Consider the following 25373-nt stretch of genomic DNA (forward strand, 5'->3'; position numbering starts at 1 on the left):
GGCGGCGTAGTGTAACTGTATCGGCGTAAGGGCGCGCAATTCTAATGGATAAGATGGGGGCGTGTTTTATGTTAATACATCTTGACCCAACGTAAATTACGTTTTTTTTAACGGCGCATGCGCCGTCCATGGGGGTATCCCAGTGCGCATGCTCCAAATTAACCCGCAACAAGCCAATGCTTTCGACGTGAACGTAATTCTACGCAAAGCCCTATTCGCGAACGACTTACGTAAACAATGTAACATTTTCAAAATTTGACGCGGGAATGACGTCCATACTTAACATAGGATACGCCTCATATAGCAGGGGTAACTTTACGCCGGAAAAAGCCTTACGGTAACGATGTAAAAAAATGCGCCGGGCGGACGTACGTTTGTGGATTGGCGTATCTAGCTAATTTGCATACTTGACGCGGAAATTGACGGAAGCGTCACCTTGCGGCCAGCATAAATATGCACCTTAGTTCCGACGGCGTACTAAGACGTACGCCAGTCGGATCTAGCCCAGCTTCAGGCGTATCTTGTTTTGTGGATACAAAACAAAGATACGCCGTTGTAACTTTTTTGTGGATCTGGCCCTACGTTGTTTTTTCTTTTGCATTTGTACATGTTCCCCAGGGCAGTGCCCACGCCTCTTCCCCACATGCTCATTTTTGACACCCCTTGCCCAGAGAATCAGCATTGTTCATTTGACAGATTCAACTTCCATTGATTTTACTGGGGTTCAGGTTTGGCATTGGAACTTCTTTCAATTTTGCCAAACCCTGCCCAACCTGAACTCAGGTTGGCCCATCCCTAATTGCAATAATATATCACACACACACATATTAATATATATTTTTGTTTTACAAATTTACAATTCTTTTTTTGTTAAACATATGCAGTATCTCACAAAAGTGAGTACATCCCTCACATTTTTGTAAATATTTTATTATATCTTTGACAACACTGAAGAAATGACACTTTGCTACAATGTAAAGTAGTGAGTGTACAGCTTGTATAACAGTGTACATTTTCTTTCCCCTCAAAATAACTCAACACACAGCCATTAATGCTCCACTCAGCCAGGACAGGACAGGACAGTTTTAAATAGGGATATATAACAATGAAATGTACTATTTTTACTTACAGTTTTTGTAAATGCTTAAGCTCCTTAAAGCTGGAGAGTGGCACTTCTGTGATTAAATTATTGGACAAGTCTCTGTAAGTAACAAGTAAAAATAAAAGAGCTATTTTAGAAACCATTCAAGTGCTCTGTTTGCTGGATTGCGGTAATAATGCTTTACAAAATGACACATTTATTTTAGTACGTATGTAAATGGGCAGAGAACCTTTTCCTCAGGTTTGTGATAATGAACAAAGAACTGGGCAAGATAGAAGAACCAATGGTGGTTTTTAAAAGGTACATGTAACTTGGGGCTGTTATCTTTATTCCTGATCCAATTAGTGCTGGGACAGTATCATCCAGGGACCAGGGCAAATATGCCAAATTGCACCCCTCCCTCATTATGTGCACACCTATTAGTAGTAGGGGGAGAGAGAGCACAGCCTGCACCTGCTCCCGCCCCTCTTCTCCTCTCCTTGCTGCTTCCAGCACTGAGCTAATAGAAGTAGTGATGACATTGTCACTACTCCTGTCAGCCTTAAAGTAGAAGGAATTTGTGGCGCCCCCCATCCTTAAAATACATGCTGCGCCCAGGTCAGCTCCCCCTTCTGCCCACCCTTTGTCCTGGCCCTGGAGTCAATACTTTTTACCTTTTTACAAAAGACTGCAGATACTGATGGACAGCACAGTGTTTACTCTACACCACAGCTTAATTTTAGGTGCCACTCATAAAATGTCTGTCAGAGTATTCTCTTCATAACACCAGGGCCGCCATCAGGGGGGTACAGGCAGTACACCTGTAAGGAGCCCAGTGGTCCCCAGGGGCCCGGATGGCTCCCCCTTTTTTTTTCGTCAGCACCCAAAGCCCCCCCCACCTCTAAGGGGCCCGGTGGTCCCCAGGGCCCCGGATGGCATCCCCTTTTTTAAAACATTATTTTTTTTCATTTTTTTTCTTTTTCATTTTATTTATTTATTTTTTTCGTCAGAACCCAAAGCCCCCCGACCTCTAAGGAGCCCGGTGGTCCCCAGGGCCCCGGATAGCATCCCCCTCCTTTTTCTTTTTCCTCAGCACCCAAAGCCCCCCTGCTTTACGATTCTTGGTGCCCCCTCCGCTTCTCAACTTGCGACACTCCCCCTGCTTGTCAATTTGCAGCTGCAGCACCCCCGCTGGTTCTCTGCACCAGGGGGCCCATGCCTGAAGCTGTGTAAGGGGCCCCACAATTCCTGATGGCGGCCCTGCATAACACTACACAGAACACTCCGTGATAGGTGGAGAGGCCAGTCAGAACACCTTGACTTGTCCTTTTTTTAAAACAGCAGTATGCCCATGGTAAGGCCATAGTGCTGCTGTATAACTGGATTTCTTAAAGGGTTAGTTAGTACCTTTAATATTATTTTCAAAAAACATTGCATTACAGTGTCCTTAGTACATTAATATGCAGTCCTCGGTTTTGTAAAAAATGCTTACTTTTTGAGCTGCTTATTCCCTGGGAATTTATCTTCTTTCTCCGTCCTACAGATGGTAGAGTGCATCCAGTGTTGTATATGCAGCCTCTGCAACTCTTAAAGTGTAAGTAAACCCACCTATCATTTTCAGGCAAGGAAGCTGCCATCTTGGCCTATGTTTATTCTTCAACTGCCATGATGCTGCACATGTGATCAGTTATGACACCAGCCATTGGATGGTTTGACAGTTTGGTTGAGAGTACAACCAATGTGACAGTTAGCAATCCCGGCATGCCGGAAATGTAACTGCTTTTTGAAACTGTTAGATCGATGGGTTTACTTCCGCTTTAAACGATTAATCAGCTTTTTTCTTTACCCATGCATGCACAATCCACTCTCTTTCACTGTTGCAGAATGTTTAGCTGAGAGAGAAAATGGACTGAGCATGTGTGGGTAGGAAAAGATTCCTTACAATGGAATAATTAAGCGTTATTTTACAAAACAGAGGATTGTGTATTAATGCACTGAGGATGCTGTAATGCATAGGGATTTTTGGGGAAAATGTCATTAAAGGTGAACTAAACCTTTAATGAGTAACTGACCTTGAACCAACATGTGCGTATAATGTGTCCTGATACCTAATATACATAGAAATAAGATATACCTATGTCAACTTGTATGGGCTATTGGGATGCAGTGTACAGAGGGCTCATCTAAAAATTGTAGTGTTAACATGTGATCACACCACTTTAGCATCTGATGGATTATACCTATGTACCGTCAGGTCCATAAATATTGGGACATCGACACAAGTCTAATATTTTTGGCTCTATACACCACCACAATGGATTTGAAATGACACAAACAAGATGTGCTTTAACTGCAGACTTTCAGCTTTAATTTGAGGGTATTTACATCCAAATCAGGTGAACGGTGTAGCAATTACAACAGTTTGCCCCTGATGATGTCAGTTTATGACGAAACGGCCGTAGGGCGTCACGTTCTTTTTGCACTGCGCATGCACCAAATGGCAACCCGTGTACTGACATGAACGGAGCTTCTTTTTTATACGTCCTTGCAAGGAAATTGTCTGAAACTCTATATAGAGAGTTCTTTTAACCTGCTATTGTGCATTTTAGAATACATTTGTATAACGTCTGCACTATTGGAAGCCTTCTCTCTTTTTTCCTATACCCTTTGGCTTCACTAAATTTTCAAAATCTGGATCACCATTGCTTCTCTTGTGCTGGAACACCTATCACTGGAGCACCTGAGGGATTGCACTGACCATCGCTACAGAGGGGATAGATAAAGGATCATTCCTGGAGGACTCCACAGGACACCATTCACGATCATCTGTATCTCTGCAGAGCCTGTACTGACCCCCCTGAGAAGGGCGGTCACAGGCTAGCTGGTAAGCCTCTCCTTACATTCACTGGTGGTGGGTCTTCTTCACATATTTTGGAATAACATTGGAGTAACACAGGATTACATCTTTCTCGCGGGAATATTTCCCATATGACCTTTATTGGACACTATTTTTGTTATAATTATTTTTTAATCATTTTGGCAACATGTGACTTTTTTCAGCGCTACACATTTTTTATCCACATTTGTTTTTTGCTTTGTATCTAGCTTTTGTGTTTAGCAGCAGAACCTTTCACTAGTTATATATTTATTTTCCTTTATTCACCTAGCGCAAATTTTTCCTTCCTTTTATATATACAAACTGTTGTAATTGCTACACCGTTTACCTGATTTGGATGTAAATGCCCTCAAATTAAAGCTGGAAGTCTGCAGTTAAAGCACATCTTGTTTGTTTCATTTCAAATCCATTGTGGTGGTGTATAGAGCCAAAAAGATCAGAATTGTCGATGTCCCAATATTTATGGACCTGACTGTAGATAAACCAAAAACTTGGTAAAACAGCAAACTTTGGTGTGGTTGTTCTCAGTTATCATGAAAGGAAGAAAGGGTCTGTCCACCAAGAAAGTGATATTTTATCATGGGTTGTTAATTCTGTTCCAGGCTTCCTACCTGTCTGGGATACTCCAGAGGAAAAATGTCACTATTTAGAATGTAGAAATACTGCCTTCATGTTTATTTAGGTTGACCACACAAATAGTAACCTATTAAACATACATAAGACAAAGTTCTTCCCACTGAACACCATTGTACGTCTCAGACACCTATGTAATGAAAGCATTTACACCAACCACCAATGAGGCAGGGTAAATAGCCTCCAATGTAACAGTGAATTTATACTGCCCACCAGTGTAATTGGGGAACTTATGCCCTGGACACACAAGCCGTTTTTCCGACAGGAAAACCATGGTTTTTTTTCAGCACGAAAATGGCTTACACTTGTCTTGCATACACACGGTCACACAAATCTTGTGCGGTGACATACAACACGTACGACGAGCCAAGATCAATGAAGTTCAATAGACAGTTCGACTCTTCTGCTTGATTCTGAGCATGCACTTTTTTTGCGCGTTGTAATTGCATACAGATGACCACGATTCCAGATAGGAACTTTTCCTGTCACGAAAATTTAGATCCTGCGCTCAATCTTTTCTTGGCAGGAATTATCACAGAAAAAGTGTGTTGGAGCATACACACGGTCGGAATTCATGACAAAAAGCTCACATCATACTTTTCTTGTCGGAAAATATTATCGTGTGTACGAGGCATTAAACAGACTATGAACGTAATGGGTAAAATTCCACTGACCACCACAGTAATGTGGGGATTTATACTGACCATCAATGTAACTGGTCTGAGGAATGCGTAAGTTCAGTGGGTAAATGCCCCCCTCACATTTTCATTTTGGTTTTCGTTCGTGATGAAAAATGGAATTGATTTTCGTCATAGTTTTTGTCAATCGACTTAATTCTAATTTTATTTTGGCTTAGTTTTCGTCACTAAAAATATGTAGCTGTTAAAAACTATGATGAAAATCTTTTTGTTAGCAAAATTAACACTGCATCATAATAGTAATTATTGGAGCCTAAATACCATTATTGCACAGAAGCCCCTTGCTGGCTTTGTCAACCACTGACCTGAACTTAATAATTTGGAAGGGTGCCCAGCTTGCATAGAAGGCATTTTCAGTTGGTTAAAATCTTCAGCATCTACCAAATACTAAATATATATATATAAATATATATTATTGGTGGACAGACCCTTTTAGGCTGAGTGTACATGGGAGAATGAATCTGTGTCACAGTCCATCCTGAGGTATAAATGCAGCTTCATGTTAATGATCTCATCTATGTGTGAAGAAAGGTGTTATACACATGACCGTTACAGTGGACAAAAACAACTTTAAAAGGACACTAGATGTGCAGAGCTGCAAGTGAAAAAATCTGCATGTCATATTTAATGTTTGTCATGGACCACATAAGACTATGGTAACTTACATTTCTGCTAAACTTCTTAAAGATGAAAATATGTTTTCTGTCACTAAGCTGATCCGGTTCCCACGTAAGAACCTAAATGAAAAATATCATGCATGACCAATAAAACATAACAATATGCAAATTATACACTGACAGAAGCTTTACAGTATGCCACCGAACCAGGAAAACCAATAATGTTAAAAGGCAATGCCACCCAAAAAAGATTATTTCGTTTTGGTTTGAGTTGGCATTTTGATCTTTTGTTAGATCTCCTCTGTTGTCAACTGTCCTAAAAACATGAATTCTCAGCACTTTCAGCCAGGCAGATTGGCACCAGCTTCCATGTTCACAATTCATTTCTATGCAAGAACACTGAGGCCCCATACACACGATAGAATTTATCCGCGAATACGGTCCAGCGGACCGTTTCCGCGTATAAATCCTCTCGTGGATTTCGGCGGATTTTCATGCGATGGTGTGTACACACCATCGCATTGAAATCCGTGCCGAAATCCTCTTGCGATGACGTGTCGCGCCGTCGCCGCGATTATGACGCGGCGACGTGCGCGACGCTGTCATATAAGGAATTCCACGCATGCGTCAAATCATTACGACGCATGCGGGGGATCCCTTCGGACGGATGGATTCGGTGAGTCTGTACAGACCAGCGGATCCATCCGTTGGGATGGATTCCAGCAGATGGATTTGTTGTGCATGTCAGCGAATATCCGATCTGCTGGAATCCATCCCAGGGGAGATATATCCGCGGATAAAGATCCGCTGGCGTGTACACACCATAGGATCTATCCGCTGAAACCCATTTGCTGGGATTTATCTGCGGATGGATTCTATGGTGTGTATGGGGCCTTAGAGTACAGAGACTGCTACACCTATCCCAGTTTCTCAGCCAGGCTTAGAGTATGTCATGGCTAGTTCAGGTTGGTGGAAGGTTTGTTTGCCAGGCTCCTCAACAATAAAGAATCAGGCCCTGCCCACTCAATCCAAAATGAAGAATTTTCAGTTGGAGGATCACTATAACTTATATTACACTTGGATTGCATGTACACATGCTAATAGCACACCTACATATACTGTACAACCTTCTCCCATCCATACCAATGCCAATATGTGGATATTTGGCATTTATATACAGTGCTTTAAAAAAGTATTCATACAGCTTGAAAAGTTCCACATAAGCTTTAAGAATTAAATTACTCCCGGTTATCCAAAATAAAATGAAACTGATCCAAAAATATGATAGAGCGGTCTTTTCTTGGATTGAAAGGATTAATATAGTAAAAATGTATATATTACCTAAATTATTATACATATTCCAAACAACACCAATATTGCCTCCAACAACTTTATTGGGTCAATTACGCAGAATAATTGGGAGATTTGTATGGGTGCATAGATCCCCCCAAGTTAAAAGAGACACACTAACTAGGGCAAAGATCAATGGAGGTCTGGCTCTTCCAGATTTTACAATATATTTGTGACGAGGATAGTTGACTGGTTGACTGGTTTCATAATGCGGAATGCAAGAAATGGGTGAAACTGGGAGAAGATGCCATTAAACTAAAATCACTACCATGGGTTGCAGCCAACTACGGACCTGTGATGAGGGAGATGCCATTTTTGGTCTACTGTCCGGCGGTCTTTTCATTTTGGTCTAAGATTTTTAGTATATAAATTGGAAAATTATAAAATCCACTATGCAACCAGATATATTGGTTTCCGTGTTATCAGTTATTCCTGGATCAATAAAATGTATAAAAAAAGATATCTTCCGACATATGCTCACTGCAGCACGTACGCTCATAGCCTGAAACTGGCAAAAAGTGACAGGCCCCTCAATGGTAGAATGGGAATGTGAGATGAGCAAAGGGGGCAATCCTTGGAACAGACGATAATGACAGAATAGAGTCCAGAAAAACACATTTTAAATATATGACAATAATGGGTTAAATTTCGAACCTCTGCAATGCTAATAAAATATTTATAGTATAATCAGATATGGTCCCCCCTTTTTTTTCTTTCCTTTTTTATCTCACTTTTGTTTGTGTAATGATGTACTTTATGTTTGGTTTGTCTGTCTTTTGAGTATTACTTTGTAAGTCCTTGTTTATATGGATATGTAAGGGAAATTTGATACTAAGTTTTGGATATGGAGAATTATGCTTAATTATTTAATTATTAATTATTGATACGAAACGGGTTAGAGCAGTGTTTCTCAACTCCAGTCCTCAAGGCGCCCCAACAGGTCATGTTTTCAGGATTTTCCTCAGATCAAACAGCTATGGTAATTGCAAGGCAGTGAAACTGATCAAATCACCTGTGCAAAATAATGGAAAGCCTGAAAAAATGACCTGTTGGGGCGCCTTGAGGACTGGAGTTGAAAAACCCTGGGTTAGAGATACCCTATTTAGTTTGGTAGGAGGATGCAATTTTTGTGGTCACATATGTGGGTAGAGAGAACGTATACCTTGATGGTGGATTTTTTTAGAATATGGGTATAATTAAAACATTTTTTATAGAATGATAGAAATTTCTCCAGTGTCAGATTTTGATAGAATGATGCAAAATGGAGAAAAAGGGGATATTTTCTAACATAATATGTTTATTGTATAGAATATCCATGCTTCTGGTAAATTTATTTTATGTTTTTTTTTTTAAATTAACAAAAAATGAACAATGTATAAAATAAAGATTATCTAAAAAAAAAATCCACATTTTTGTCACGTTACAATAAAAATTGTAAATGTATTTTATTGGTGATAGACCAACACAAAGTGACACATAATTGTGAAGTGGAAGGAAAATTATAAATGGTTTTCAAAATGTTTTATAAATAAATATGTGAAAAGTGTGGCATGCATTTGTATTCAGACCCCCTAAGTCAATACTTTGTAGAATCACCTTTTGCTGCAATTACAGCTGCAAGTCTTTTTGGGAATGTCTCTACCAGCTTTTTCACATCTAGAGAGTGACATTTTTGCCTATTTTTCTTTGCAAAATATCTCAAGCTCTGTCAGATTGGATGGAGAGCATCTGTGAACAGCAATTTTCAAGTCTTGCCAGATTCTCAATTGGATTTAGGTCTGGACTTTGACTGGGCCATGCTAAACATTGTCTTGGGAGAGTGGGTAACCGCTCAAAGAGAACCAGGTAATCTGATTCCTGTGGTCCGAGCCAAGGGTGCAGGCAGTGCAATCAAAATGCAGGTTAGGATGAAGGAAAAAAGCTGGGACAGCCGCACTCCAAAAAAACTCCTCCTTTAATTAAAAATCACAAAATACATGCCACAGCAAAAAACAGCACAACAAAAGAAAAGCTGACATTTCGCACTATGCCTTAGTGCTTCTTCATAGCTCAATAAACATTGTCTTGCTGGAAGGTGAACCAACATCCCAGTCTAAGATAGCCCTGTATTTGGCTACATCCATCTTTCCATTAACTCTGAGGCCCCATACACACGAGAGGATTTATCCGCGGATACGGTCCAGCGGACCGTATCCGCGGATAAATCCTCTCGAGGATTTCAGCAGATTATGACGCGGCGACGGGCGCGACGCTGTCATACAAGGAATTCTACGCATGCGTCAAATCATTACGACGCGTGCGGGGAATCCCTTTGGACGGATGGATCCGGTGAGTCTGTACAGACGAGCGGATCCATCCGTTGGGATGGACTTCAGCAGATGGATTTGTTGAGCATGTCAGCAAATATTCATCTGCTGGAAATCCATCCCAGGGGAGATTTATCCGCGGATAAATATCCGCCGGAGTGTACACACCATAGAATCTATCCGCTGAAACCCATTCGATGGGATTTATCTGCGGATAGATTCTATGGTGTGTACGGGGCCTGACCAGCTTCCCTGTCCCTGCTGAAGAAAAGCATCCCCACAACATAATGCTTCCACCACCATGTTTCACTCTGGGGGTGGTGATGTGCAGTGTCAGTTTTCTGCCACACATAGCGTTTTGCTTTTAGGCCAAAAAGTTACATTTTGGTCTCGTCTGACCAGAGCACCTACTTCCACATGTTTGCTGTGTCTCTTACATGGATTCTCGCAAACTGCAAATGGGACTTCTTGTGGCTTTCTTTCAACAATGGTTTTCTTCTTGCTACTCTTCCATAAAGGCCAGATTTGTGGAGTACACAACTAATAGTTGTCCTGTGGACAGATTCTCCCACCTGAGCTGACCCTCCAGAATTACTATGGAACTCTTGGTTGCTTCTCTGATTAATGCTCTCCTTGTCGGGCCGGTCAGTTTAGGTGAATGGCCATGTGTTGGTAGGTTTGCAAGTGTGCCATACTCTTTTCATTTTAGGATGATGGATTGAACAGTGCTCCATTAGATGTTCAAAGCTTGGGATATTTTTTACAACCTTTTCTTGCTTTAAACTTCTCCACAACTTTATCTCTAACCTGTCTGGAGTGTTTCTTGGCCTTCATGATGCTTTCTGCTCACTAAGGTTTTCTAACAAACCTCTGAGGGCGTCACAGAACAGCTGTATTGAAGATTTAAGATTAAATTACACACAGGTTGACTCTATTTACTAATTAGGTGACTTCTAAAGGCAATTGGTTCCACTAGATTTTAGTTAGGGGTATCAGAGTAAAGGGGGCTGAATACAAATGCAAGCCACACTTTTCAGATATTTATTTGTAAAAAAAATATAAAAACCATTTATCATTTTCATTCTACTTCAAAATGATGTGCCACTTTGTGTTGGTCTATCAAATAAAATCCCAAAACGGTACATTTATGTTTTCCGTTGTAACATGACAAAATGTGTAAGGCACTTCAAATTTGCTGTGCAGCCTAGAAGCATTTGCTCTATGATAACTACTATTGAAGACAAAAGATTTTGCTTTTCTGTTTTTGCATTTCTAAAGAAGGAATGGTGAATGGTTGAAAACTATTAAAGATTGCATCTGCATTTGCCCATAAATTCATAACAGCTGGATTTGACTTTTGACACATGTTTGTCCGTTTTTCTTCCATCCATTGGATGAAAAACAGGCATCAATGCATCTCTATAGAAAAATGGTCAGTTTTTGCATCTGTTTTTGCATTGGTAATGCACGAATGTAAGAAATTGTGGTAACCTGATAAAAAACCTGATGACAGGGTTGCACCGATACCGATACTAGTATCAGTATCGGTGGCCGACACTGAACACTTGCATAAGTACTTGTACTCGTGCAAATGCTTGACCCGATAACTGGACAGTCAGGGACAAACGGGGCGGTGGCAGGGGGAGTTATAAGTACCGATCTCCCTGTGTGGCTTTCAATAAAGCATCTGACAGCTGCTTCTCCTCCTCTCCCACCTGCGGTTTTCAGCTGCTTTATTAAAAACCACACAGGGAGATCAGTGATTGTACCTCCCCCCACCGCTGCACTGATAGTCCCTGACTGTCCCATGTCCTCCTCTGTGTTCTTTGTGTGCTCCAGTCCGATCCTCCTCCGGTTTCCCCCCCCCTGTGTCCTTCTCCAAGAGCTCCTCCCTTTGCTCCTCCGGTTCCCCATGTCCTCCTCCAGTTCCCTTCTTGGCTCCTCCGCCCTCCCCTGTCCCAGAATCTGTCAGAATGGAGAGTGGAGGAAGGAGCAGGTATATATGTAATTTACTGGCTCCTTCCTTTTATGAATAATCACTGAACTCAAAATTATCATGGCCAATTCAGTGCTGAAAGCTAATGTATTGTACGGGAGGATGGCAGCAGAGACCATATCTGGACCTGACACCTGGAAAAGTATGGCTTTTTTCTTGACATGCTTTTTTTTTTATCTCCATGACTTTGTTTGTTTGCCTGTTATAGTCTTAGACAACATATAAGTTTTAACTCAAATTTGGAAAGCCACATACATTTTTTTGTGTACATAACCTTACAGCTGTGTGCTGCAGCTTATTTATATTCGCTCAGTTACATTCATTTTAATTACTTTATGCTCTGATAATTTCAGGAAACTTTTACATATTTATACACAAATACATTTGAAATCCTTTCACAAAAAAATTGTTTAATTAAAATAAAATAATATAATTAATGTATACTTTGCAAATTTATAGCTGACTCACAGTGATTGGTGTACTGAGTGTACTGCAGTCGGACTATAAGTCTCAGTGCTGGATGTTTATTGTTTAATGCTGATGGAAGACTGCTGCCTGAGTAAAAATAGATATGTAACTAACGTTGCAGCAGCCAGAAATGGGACGTACATCTTTAGCACGATCCCAGGCCTCCTTTAGTCTAATGAGAACCTCCATAGCCATGAGCTGCTGATATCCTTCCATATAGAGTTGGTTGCAAGGCATAGTGGGTATAGTGTAAAGTAGATTTATGAGCGCCAGACACTTCTTGAATGCAAATTGATTTTATTTCTCTTGAACAGAACCTTGGGAGAGAGGGTTAGGACCAGGACACCCTTAGGCAGTTGCAATGCTAATTTGGCATACCTAGAGACTTCTACAGGTAGACAGCCATGCAGGGAAAAGCATCCAGCAAGACACCACATCTGCATGTGTAGGAATGCTGTCTCCTATGGCAACAGTCTTTAAAGGGGTTGTAAAGGTAAAAGTTTTTTCACCTTAATGCATTCTATGCATTAAGGTGAAAAAACTTCCAACTATACCACCCCCCCCCGGCCCCCCGTTATACTTACCTGACCCCTCAAAAGTCCCACGCTCGCCCCCGACATCCTCTTCGCCGCTCAGCCTGGCCGTTGATTGGCTAGAGCGGATGGATTGAAAGCAGCGCAGCCATGGGCTGGCGCTGTTGTCAATCACATTCAATGACGCTGCCCTCGAGGGGCGGGGCCGAGTGATACAGTGAGCGGCTATGTGTGGAGTTCTTTTGGGGAGGACCAGAGACAGCAGCAGAGGGACCCCAGAAGACGTGGATCGGGGCCACTCTGTGCAAAACGAGCTTCACAGTGGAGGTAAGTATAACATGTTTGTTATTTAAAAAAAAATATATATTTTCTTTACAAACCCTTTAACAGTTTCTAACACAAGGTGAAACAGTTCTGTCACTTCCACTACAATCACTTCTTGTAGTTATTCAACCCACTGAGCTCCCAGTCTCTCTCACTAGACTAGATGATTCACTGCCACTGAATCCCTTGAGCTCCTCCAATCTTCAATGTAGTATTTTCTTCAAGCGTCACTCCGTTTCTCTGCTGGGTCCCTAGCTTGGCACTCCATATACTTCTTATGCTTCACCCCATTGGCCTGCTCGGTCCCTGGCTTGACACACAAGGCTGCTCTGCAAGAATCACCTCCACTGGCTGGGTCCCTGACTTGATACCTTCTGAAGTTTCCCGATTTATCACTGTCCCTGGTTGGTGAGAATTCCGCTCTGGTACTTCAGCTACTCACTGTGGTCTCTGGTAATAAGGTGGTTGGTCCCTTAATGGCGACAGCTTTCCCTCTACCTCCGACCATGACAGGTTCTCCGGCCGGCAGAACCGGCACTTCTGGTTGGACTGCAAGCCGCAATCCCAACCCTGCACTGCTCTCTTGCTTCTGGATAGGCCCTCAGATGTGCCCGGGATAGGCCCAAACTCCGGAATAGCAGCCCGGGCAATATGACACACGTCCACTCAGGCAGCTGTCCAGGTGGCACAGAACACAGAGCACGGAATGAGCGAGCGCCTCCCCTCCTGATCCATACCAGGCCGCTTGCCCTTAACATGGGGAGGATGCTTAGGGGTGCCCCCCCAAAGCACCTTGTCCCCATGTTGATGGGGACTTGAGCCTCTTCCCGATAACCCTGGCCATTGGTTGTCGAGGTCTGCGGGTGGGGGGCTTATCGAATCTGGATGCCACCTTTAACAAGGGGCCCCCCAGATCCCAGCCCCTGTATGTGAAGAAATATCCCTACCCATTCTCCCCAAAAAGTGTCAAAAAGTAAAAACCACAAGCGACAGTTTTTGACAATTCTTTTATTAAGAAAGAAAAAAGTGTCTTGTGATGTCCATCCATCTTCAATCACGTGAAAAATAGACAAAAAGAAGAAGCTCCGCCTTAATGGGCGGCCTCCCAGCGACTTCTGTCTCTTGGCTGTGATAGCTGTTATATAGGCAAGGGCAGGGACACCTGGTGAGGTGACCGAGTGACCCCGCCCCTTCTGATGTCATGTGGCGTCATGTGACAAAAGACAGAAGTCACCCGGAGGCCTCCCATGGAGTCTGAGTTTTTTTAGTTTTTTTCTACTTTTTGGGTCCGTCGGGCGACGTGATTGAAGATGGATGTAGTTTTTACTTTTGACACCTTTTTGTGAATGGGTAGGGGTACAATTTACCTGATACCCATTCACATGAGGGTAGGCGGGATTTGGGTGCTTAAAGGGGGCTTCAAGAATCTAATAAGCCCCCTAACCACAGACCCCAACAGCCAATGGCCTGGGTTGTCGGGAAGAGGCTCTTGTCCCCATCAACATGGGGACAAGGTGCTGTGCATGTGGCCTGGTATGGTTCAGGAGGAGGGGGTGCTTGCTCGCCCTCTATCCTGTCCTCCAAGTTGCATGCTCAAATAAGGGTCTGGTATGGATTTTGGGGGGGAATCCACGACAATTTCTTTTTTTTATTTTGGCATGGAGTTCCCCTAATATCCATACCAGATCCAAAGGGCCTGGCATGGACGAGAGGAGGGGAACCCACGCCAATTTTTTTCCTTGATTTTTCATCTATATTGCCAGGAGCCAGAAAAACATTACAGCCGTGAGCAAGTTTAACCTCTTGCCAACCAGCCGCCCTCATTATACTGCGGCAGGTCGGCTCTCCTGCGCAAACCACCGTAGGTGTACGTCGGTCTGAGTAAATTGAAGTGATGTCTTTCCAACACTAGAGGGACCTTCTTAATTATATACACCAAATGGGTACATAAGGAATGATCAATCAATCCCTCTTTGTTCTGAAGAAGTCCACCGATTGGTGGGCAAAAAAAATGCCAGCGTCAACGGAGTGCCATCATCACACCCGGAAGTGTATCCTGGATGTCCCCATGTATGCCGATGTATACACGCTAACAGTCTTCTGAATAGCCAGCCGGCCGGCTTTTTACTGTTAGGCCTCGTACACACGCACGGTTTTCTCTGCGAAAAGGTGCTGGGAGAGCTTTTTGACGAGAAAATTGTGCGTGTGTATGGTTTCTTGATAGGAAAACTGCCGGGAATCTCGATGAGAAAAATAGAGATCCTGCTCTCTATTTTCTCATCGGGATTCTCTGCAGTGTTTTCCTGCCGAGAAAACCGAGCGTGTGTACAGTATATGCTTACAAGGGCAGTGTAGGGTGTAGCAAGATGGCGGCGATGGCATCGAATGTGACGAGTGGATGCTCGTCGTAGTCAATGACGTCACTGCGTTCTTGCCATTCAAAAGAACGGCGGTTCTTTTGAATGGCCCGTGTGTACACTCGGCGAGCAAGGAAAGCTTGCAAGGAATCTCGTCAGGAAAACCAATGTTTTTTTCCTGACGAGATTCCCGGCCGTGTGTACAGGGCTTGAGTAGCGATTCATGTGGAATATCTGCTGGGACAAGGGGAGAAAACAGAGTTGGAGCTGGACTGCTTTGGCATTCATTTAGCTATCTACTGTCAACCTTTATTTTGCTTCTGATGGACTTGATAATGGAACCACCTGGAGAAGGTAGAGCATTGAGGCAATTTGATTATCCATATCTGGGATTGATTACTGCAGCATTGCAAGTTTATGTCATTGGGTCTGCACCCTTATCATAGTTACATAGTTACATAGTTAGTCAGGTTGAAAAAAGACACAAGTCCATCCAGTTCAACCACAAAAAAATAAAAAAACAAAATAAATTAACAAACAAAATAAAAAACACAATGCAATCCCATACACCCAACTCCATACCCACAGTTGATCCAGAGGAAGGCAAAAAAAACAGCAGAGCATGATCCAATTTGCTGCAGCAGGGGAAAAAAATCCTTCCTGATCCCCCGAGAGGCAATCGGATTTACCCTGGATCAACTATACCTATAAATGTTAGTACTCAGTTATATTCTGTACATTTAGGAAAGAATCCAGGCCTTTCTTAAAGCAGTCTACTGAGCTGGCCAGAACGACGTCTGGAGGGAGTCTGTTCCACATTTTCACAGCTCTTACTGTGAAGAAACCTTTCCGTATTTGGAGATGAAATCTCTTTTCCTCTAGACGTAGAGAGTGCCCCCTTGTCCTCAGGGTTGACCGTAAAGTGAATAACTCAACACCAAGTTCACTGTATGGACCTCTTATATATTTGTACATGTTGATCATATCCCCCCTTATTCTCCTCTTCTCAAGAGTGAATACATTTAGTTCTTCTAATCTTTCCTCATAGCTGAGCTCCTCCATTCCTCTTATCATGTATGATATACTTTACTAAGGTTCCTTAGATCTGTTGGAAGAGAAATGTTCTATTTCCAAAAAATAGGATTCAAGTTTGAGGAAGGATATGCATGAGGAATCACTATACTTTTACATCTGAGGTAGAATTTTTCTTCATCAATTACTATGCAACAAGTATATTTTTTATATTATTTCCTACGTCATCTTTATCTTTCATCCTCAATGAATACAGGTTGACGTTAACCAGTCCAAGCACCACTTAGCACCTTAAGTATCAGAAGATTAATCTTCTACCATCTCCTCATTCTATTCATCATCTCACATATAGAATGAACATCTTGATTGTGAACAATATTTCTATGTGATTCCTGCTAAACATCTGAAGTATACCACTTGACTATCAATTTTTATATCTAAGTCAGTCCGTACTAGTAGGAATAGAGACATATGTCTTACATCTAATTTTTACAGGAAACACCTGCTCTATAATCACTGTGACTACACTGATATCCCTCCTCATTACAGCAATTAATTTGGATTATTCTGTATTGACTCGCTGTCTTTACAGCACACAGCTGTCATTAATCTATTGGATATCAGTAATTATGTCACATTTTGTTCATCACTTGATGCATGATTGAAATCCCCTACTTTCGGGTTAACCACCGGGATTGTTTTTATCACTGTATGTCTGTGTATTTGTGCTATTTTGTATTGGAAGGTACTTATTATCCACACAGATGTCATTCCGTATTACTTTTATACATTTTCATAAAAATTAGGTTAGACTACGCTGCATGGTCACGTTTTTGCCTACTTTCACAGTCTGTACTATACAGCTGTATCTTTTTTTTTAATGATCTCTGTCATGTCCCAGTCAGCCTATCCCCCTACAGTTAGAACACATCCAGGGAACACACTTAAACCCTTGCTTGCCCCCTAGTGTTAACCCCTTCCCATCCAGTGTAATTTTTACATTGATCAATGCATTTTTATAGCACTGATTAATGTAATAATGTCACTGGTCCCCAAAAAGTGTCATTTTGGGTCAGATTTGTCTGCCGCAATGTCGCAGTCCTGCTAACAATTGAACCAGTAAAAACAATAAAGAAAAATAAAAGTCCCTAAATCTATCCTGTACTTTGTAGATGTGATAACTTTTGTGCAAACCAATCAATATACACCTATTGCAAAACATTTTTTACCAAAAGTATGTAAAAGAATATAAATTGGTCTAAACTGATGAATCAAAGAAAAAAAGGGACAAGCCGGCCAATGGGATCCCCACGTCACTTCCGGTACGACGGCGGGACGCTGCGCTCCATGGTGGAGCGCACGCCGATTCTCCGTGTCCTTTCTGGAGCTCCTATCCTTGGATGTGTACACAATCAGCCAGCTGCTGCCCGGGACAAGGAACCTGAAAGTTGATGCCACCACAGTGACTCCAGGCATGCACCCGACCACCTGTCACCTGCATCCCACCATTTCGGTTCATTGTCTGTTTTCTACCTCCGTTTGTGAGTAGGCACTTTTTATGTGTGTATCCATTTTATATATATATATTTTTTATTAAAACAGAGGTTTGCTTCTGCTTCAGCTGCTGCCGCTAAGTGTCCCCTACAGCCATCTATACTATTATCATTCAGGACTTTCATGGACATTAGTTTCTATATATGGACTTGATTGGATCATTAGATTATTTTATATACCTCATTGTAGTGTTGTATGCTTTATTGGATCATGCGCCACATACCGTCTCTTTTTGCATCTAAACTGATGAATAAATTTGTTTTTTTTATACATTTTTTTGGATATGTACTTTAGAAGAAAAATCTGTGTTTTTTTGTATATAGTGCAAAAAAAAACGCAGAGATGATCAAATACCACCAAAAGAAAGCTCTATTTGTGGGAAAAATGGATGTAAATTTTGTTTGGGTACAGCATCGTACAACTGCGCAATTGCCAGGTAAAGGGGGCAAATCCTTCTGGGGCTGAAGTGGTTAAATGAATTATTTTCTTTTAGAAATGTAATTTTGCTGCGGCACTGTTCTACACATTGCACAGATGCATCACTTTACAGGCAGACTAAGGAGAATCCCAGGCACGATACTTAAAGGAATATTTCATTTTTATTGATTAATTTTAAGCATTAATAAAATCACTGCTCCTGAAAAAACTGTAGTTTTAAAACCCTTTTTGCAGTGATACAGCAGTACCCAGGTCCCCATACACTTTTTATGGCAATAACTTAATTTTTCATGTTTGTGTCACATAGAATTTACCAAGGTTCACATGTTCACATGTTCTGGTGCGAACCGAACCAGGTGGTGTTCGGCCAATCCCTAGTAGAGGAGGAGGAGGATGGGCAGGGGATATACTTCCCATCCTAGTCTACAGGGCTGTATATTTATATTGATGCACACAGTGAAGGGATATACAATTCTATTTCTGCAAGGGTAACTGGCATGCACAGCTCAGTTTACAGCACTGATAAAGACAGCGAACAGGCAGGTAGGGGCATTTTGTTGCATAAGAGACTTCTGAACATAGTTTCTTACAGCAGAACTTCAGTTTCATTTTAGGGGAGCTGCCTTTTTTTTTATTACATTTGGTATTTTATATTTAGTTTGTGGTGTTAAAACAGTGCAAGTTTTTTTTGGGTAGTTTTATACATTTAACCCCAACATAACTCATATATGCGTCCTTCTGCTTCAAGTGGTTGTACCGGAGTGATGCCTACAGCTGCAGGCGTCACCCCAGCACCGTTTTATAGAGCTGACAGTTTTTTCTTGTGATAACAACTGATGCAGCCCGAGCATTCCCGTCTCACCGGAAGATCCCAGTTACCAGCACATCTGCCGGCTGGCCAGAGACCTGAACAAAGCCAGAATTGGCTTTGATCGGGTCTCAGATCTAGTAACCCGGAAGCGATTTCATGACATCACTTCCGGTTTACTGGAGTCTTAAAGGCACCAGATTTAAAAAAAAATGCAGTATTCAAAGCAGCCAAACTTGGCGTTTTGAATGCTTTTAGGTGAAAACGATGGATTGCTGTCACAAGGGATGTTTACATTCCTTGTAGCAGCAATAAAAGTGCTAAAAAAATTAATAAAAATTAAAGGGGCAGTGTAAAAAAAATTTATGAAAAAAATTACAGCGCCGTATCCCTCCGAGCTTGTGCACAGAAGCGATCGGAAACTTTCTGCAGCCTAGGGTTCAGAGGTTAGCAGTGAAATAGGAAAATAAAATAATACACATGAATACAAAAACAAAACAAAAAAACTTACAGAACAGTAAGCTCATCACAGGTTACAAAACTGGAATTACTCAGTCCTCTGATATTATTTCCTTCAAAATCCCTACAAAAACAAAATCAATAAATAAGCAATTTTTTTTATAAAATTTGTTAATGAAACATATACGCACACACACATCAATAAATATAGGAGTAATTTTTTTGATCCAAAGTTTTGGGACCAAGTTAAAGTTCCAGATTATGCAAACGTTGAAGAGAAACAATGTATAGATGTGCTCAATGGGTGACTGAACTTTCCTTATTTTTCTTATGTGCAAAATTGTCTTCTTAACAGTGGAGAATCGTTTTTAAGCAGGAACATTTAGGAACACAATTTTTTTTATACCACTAACTTTTGGGGCTATATTTTTATTGATGCTATGTACTTGGCACTGATAGTTATAGTGCATGTCTTACTGTGCACATTCATCAATTCTAAAAGACTAGGACCAAACATCAAAATAGACAAGTATTTCGGAAAATAACAAAGGTGATTCATGGAGTCATATTTTTAAGCAGTGACACAGACCAAGGGAATAACAGTGGATGATTCATGGCTGCCAAACTATCTTAAACAGTGGCATTGAGTTCAAGTTAATCTTTTCTCACATCTGCAGCAAGCTGATGTGTTTAATGTGTTTGTAAAGCCTAAAAATAACACTAACTTCTCTTATTTGCTCCATTTTGGTCTGATACATTTTTTAGAAGAGTTTTGTCATACCTGTTCAATGAAAAATGTAAATTTGGCCACATGTGTGCCTCTGCTGGTGTGAGGTGCTAATAAACTAACATGGCTTCATCGATGCATGGTTCAGGAGGTGACCTATAGGCATAGCTGAATGCTATTTGAAAAGATGGACTTTAAATAGCCATGTCAGTTGCACTGCACAGATGAGTTTAATGGTGCAGTGAAGTAGATACAAAACTAAGTGGTAACTAAGTAGCAAGGGAAACCTGCACAGTGATTTGCTCTGCCACCCTAATGCTGAATTGTCAAATAACTTACATCCAATTAATGAATGGCATCTGGGTACAAAGCTTTTCCGGAAGAACTTCCAGTGAGTTGTTTATCATTGACCTAAATAAAACAAGCAAGTTATTATTTCCAATAGCAATAGCATAAAATATTCTGATAGAAAGAACATTGGGGCAAATCCACAAAAGAGATACTCCGGCGTAAGCCGTCGTATCTCTGGTTCTAACTTTGGAACTGATCCTCAGAAGCAGTTTTCCTAAGTTAGGCAGAAGATCCGACATCTGTAAGGGACTTACACTGCCGGATCTTAGGATGCAGTACCGCATCCGCCACTGGGGGCATTTCGAGTCGAAATGCCTCTGTTAGTATGCAAATTAGCACTTAGGGCGATCCTCAAAGCTTTTGTACCTAGTTTTTTCGCCGTAAGTGTTAGTTTGCCTGGTGTAAAACTAGGGCTGCTTTTACAAGGTGTAAAGTTAGTCACACCTTGTAAAGGCCCATTCAAGCGACGGCATTTGGTATGCATTCCCGAGGGAGAACTCCATGCCAATTTTCAATGAAAAAAACGGCATGGGTTCCCCCTCAGGAGCATACCAGGCCCTTAGGTCTGTTATGGGTTGTAAGGAGACCCCCCTCCGCCGCAAAATTGACGTAGGGGGTCCCCCTACAATCCATACCAGACCCGTATCCAAAGCACGCTACCCGGCCAGCCAGGAAGGGAGTGGGGACGAGCGAGCGCCCCCCCCCCTCCTGAGCCGTGCCAGGCCGCATGCCCTCAACATGGGGGGGTTGGGTGCTCTGGGGCAGGGGGGCGCACTGCGGGCCCCCCCACCCCAGAGCACCCTGTCCCCATGTTGATGAGGACAGGACCTCTTCCCGACAACCCTTGCCATTGGTTGTCGGGGTCTGCGGGCGGAGGCTTATCGGAATCTGGGAGTCCCCTTTAATAAGGGGGCCCCCAGATACCGGCCCCCCACCCTAAGTGAATGGATATGGGGTACATCGTACCCCTATCCATTCACCTGTAGGCAAAAAGTAAAAGTTAATAAACACACAACACAAGGCTTTTTAAAATATTTTATTATTCTGCTCCGGACGCCCCCCCTGTCTTCGTTATTAGCTCAATTACCAGGGGGGGCTTCTTCTTCCACTCTCCGGGGGTCTTCTCCGCTCTCCGGGGGTGTTCCGCTCTCCGGGGGGGGCTTCTCCGGACTCCGGGGGGCTTCTTCCATCTTCTCCCCTCTTCCGCTCTTGACTCGGCGAACCCCGGTTCTTCTGCAGCTGTCCGGTGCCTTCTTCTTCAGCGCTGGCTGCCTGCTATGTTTGTGTGTTAGCTCGATTTCAAACAGGCAGCCGGCGCGGTCTTCTGTGACGTCAGGGTCTTCTGGTCTTCTGTTCTTCCTATGTTGCCTCGTCGCCTGTTGTCGCTGTAATGATGGAAGCGCGCCTTGCATCACATTTATATAGGCATCGCCGTCCCATCATGCTCCGGCAGGTACCCACGTGGTGGGTGCCTACCCACGTGCACCCACCACGTGGGTACCTACCGGAGCATGATGGGACGGTGATGCCTATATAAATGTGATGCAAGGCGCGCTTCCATCATTACAGCGACAACAGGCGACGAGGCAACATCGGAAGAGGGGAGAAGACCAGAAGACCCTGACGCCACAGAAGACCGCGCCGGCTGCCTGTTTGAAATCGAGCTAACACACAAACATAGCAGGCAGCCAGCGCTGAAGAAGAAGGCACCGGAGAGCTGCAGAAGAACCGGGGTTCGCCGAGTCAAGAGCGGAAGAGGGGAGAAGATGGAAGAAGCCCCCCGGAGTCCGGAGAAGCCCCCCCCGGAGAGCGGAACACCCCCGGAGAGCGGAGAAGACCCCCGGAGAGTGGAAGAAGAAGCCCCCCCTGGTAATTGAGCTAATAACGAAGACAGGGGGGGCGTCCGGAGCAGAATAATAAAATATTTTAAAAAGCCTTGTGTTGTGTGTTTATTAACTTTTACTTTTTGCCTACAGGTGAATGGATAGGGGTACGATGTACCCCATATCCATTCACTTAGGGTGGGGGGCCGGTATCTGGGGGCCCCCTTATTAAAGGGGACTCCCAGATTCCGATAAGCCTCCGCCCGCAGACCCCGACAACCAATGGCAAGGGTTGTCGGGAAGAGGTCCTGTCCTCATCAACATGGGGACAGGGTGCTCTGGGGTGGGGGGGCCCGCAGTGCGCCCCCCTGCCCCAGAGCACCCAACCCCCCCATGTTGAGGGCATGCGGCCTGGCACGGCTCAGGAGGGGGGGGCGCTCGCTCGTCCCCACTCCCTTCCTGGCTGGCCGGGTAGCGTGCTTTGGATACGGGTCTGGTATGGATTGTAGGGGGACCCCCTACGTCAATTTTGCGGCGGAGGGGGTTCTCCTTACAACCCATAACAGACCTAAGGGCCTGGTATGCTCCTGAGGGGGAACCCATGCCGTTTTTTTCATTGAAAATTGGCATGGAGTTCTCCCTCAGGAATGCATGCCGAGCGACGCTGTCATTTTTTTTTATAATTATTTGTTTTCCCGGCGCGTCTTTTTTTCACCCGTCGTAACTTTAGTGTCCCGTCGCAATCCACAAAGCCGCCCGGCGTCAATTACGTTCGCGCGATGCACGTCGGGAAAATGACGTCACACGCATGCGCAGTACGGCCGGCGCGGGAGCGCGCCTCATTTAAATTGTAAACGCCCCCCGGAGAGGAGGAACGCCTTACGACGGCGGCACTTAACTTACACTGCTTGAAATTTTTACGTAAGTGCTTTGAGGATCAGGCACTTAGGTAAAAACTTTAAGTCAGTGTAACTTAACTGCTGAAAGTTAAGTTACGCCGCCTGGCTGAGGATTTGGCCCATTGTCTATAGATGCACCAGGTGCTTGTCTGGAGTGTTAACTGCAGTGTCCTCCTACTCCATTCCTTGAAACCTATGAAAGACTAAGAACTTTTGACAAAGTAAGGAGACAGACACTACTCTGCTTGAGCTACCATCATGCAGGAAAAGGATTTACTTTACAATGTGGAATCCGGTATTCACTTGAGTCCTAATGGGCAGGGCAGGACTTAGGGTGGTGGGGGCCCCTGGGCTTGAGTCACTTTCGGGCCCTACCTTCTATACATTACTTTAAATAGAACAAAATGATACATACACAAGGGCCCAGATTCTCATACATTCGCGCTGCTCCTGGGCAGCGGAATATATGAGATCTACGTTACACCGCCGCAGGTCTACAGGTTTACATCCTGATTCTCAGAACACTTACCTGTAAACTTGCGGCGGTGTAGCGTTAGATTGCTTGTCGCAAGCCCGCGCAATTCAAATGGGGCGGGCACCATTTAAATTAGGCGCGCTCCCGCGCCGAGCGTACTGCGCATGCTCCGTCGGGTAAATTACCCGACGTGCATTGCGCTAAATGACGTCGCCCCGACGTCATTTGCCTAGATGTATACGTAAATGGCGTCCAGCGCCATTCACGGACATCTTACGCAAACGACGTAATTTTTATTGAATTCGACGCGGGAACGACGGCCATCGTTAACATTGGTTGCGCCTGCTAATTAGCAGGGGCAACCTTACGCGTCGGGTACGCTACGCAAACGACGTTAATTCGCTGCGTCGACCTCGCGTATGTTCGGGAATCGCCGTACTTACCTCATTTGCATAGACGACGGGGAAAAGCGACGATGCGACACCTAGCGGCGGGAAAAAAAATTACTTTTAAGATCTGACAGCGTAAGAGCCTTACGCATGTCAGATCTAATGGGTACCTATGCGCAACTGATTCTGAGAATCAGTCGCATAGATACCCGGGGCCAGATGAGGTGTTACGACGGCGCAAATGGTGTTGCGCCGTCGTAACGCCTTTGAGAATCTGGGCCAAGCTATGTATTCTCCCACTTCAAAGGGGTATGCCTAGGAAAGCAAAACAGCATAAAATGAATGTGTGTATGGGGATAAAAAACCCAATATCACCACAAAGAGCCTGAAAAAGAAAGAGCTTCCGTTGTATGAGCCGTCACGTCTGTTCATTGGTAGTTGCCGCAGCTATAAATAGTGTAATTCGGATGCCCGCACATGTGCAGAAGAATGACCGGGCGTAAGAACGTCATTGCGACCGCGTTGCATAATGATGACGCGTAGTCATCAATAGTAAACATAGCATTGTCCCAAAGGACATGATGTATACTGCGCACGGGCACAAAAAAGCACTGACACAAGTCAGAGTGCAATGTATTCAAAGGGCAATTCCAGCAATTGGAGCCAAAGTAATATGCCACATCCAGCAAAAGGACAGACACCGGGCATAATATTGCAAAAATAGCTTCACAATGGTAATAATAAAAGAAAGATAGTTTGTCAACTTGGACGGAAGACAAAAATGATCAATGTCCCTAGAATAGGTAAAAATGCTAGACCACTCAACACACTTTAAATGAAAAATTAAATGACTGGCATATTATTGATTTTTTTTTTACGGAAATGGGCGGGGCCCCCTATTGGGCGGGGGCCCATGGGCTTGAGCCCAGTCAAGCCCAATGCTAAGTCCAGCCCAGGTCCTAGGTGATATTTTAAAAAATAGCTACAATCGCATTACCTTGCCCAAAAGACAGCAGTGGGTCCCTGTGCTGCTAAACCCAACAGCTCAACTCCTAAGCTTTAGGCCATAACAGCAATCTGCAGCCCAGTGAAACCACAATGTCGAGTCATGCCACCCCCTCTTAGTAAACTCTATACCCCTCCACACAACAATTCTTGC

The 25373-nt window shown here is 43.4% G+C and overlaps 1 protein-coding gene across 1 annotated transcript in view; it reads right to left on the bottom strand.

The window, feature by feature from the left end:
• Positions 1–25373, bottom strand: part of RXFP2 (relaxin family peptide receptor 2) — a 216408-nt gene that overhangs the window by 35814 nt on the left and 155221 nt on the right. The window contains exons 8-11 of the mRNA XM_040340452.1: positions 20617–20688; positions 19603–19674; positions 5974–6045; positions 1130–1201 (exon numbers count right to left, since the gene is read on the bottom strand). Of these exons, the coding sequence (XP_040196386.1) occupies positions 1130–1201; positions 5974–6045; positions 19603–19674; positions 20617–20688 (288 nt within the window). The remainder of the gene's footprint in view (positions 1–1129; positions 1202–5973; positions 6046–19602; positions 19675–20616; positions 20689–25373) is intronic.

This window comes from Rana temporaria, chromosome 2, assembly GCF_905171775.1.
Source record: "Rana temporaria chromosome 2, aRanTem1.1, whole genome shotgun sequence".
Taxonomy (NCBI): Eukaryota; Metazoa; Chordata; class Amphibia; order Anura; family Ranidae; genus Rana; species Rana temporaria.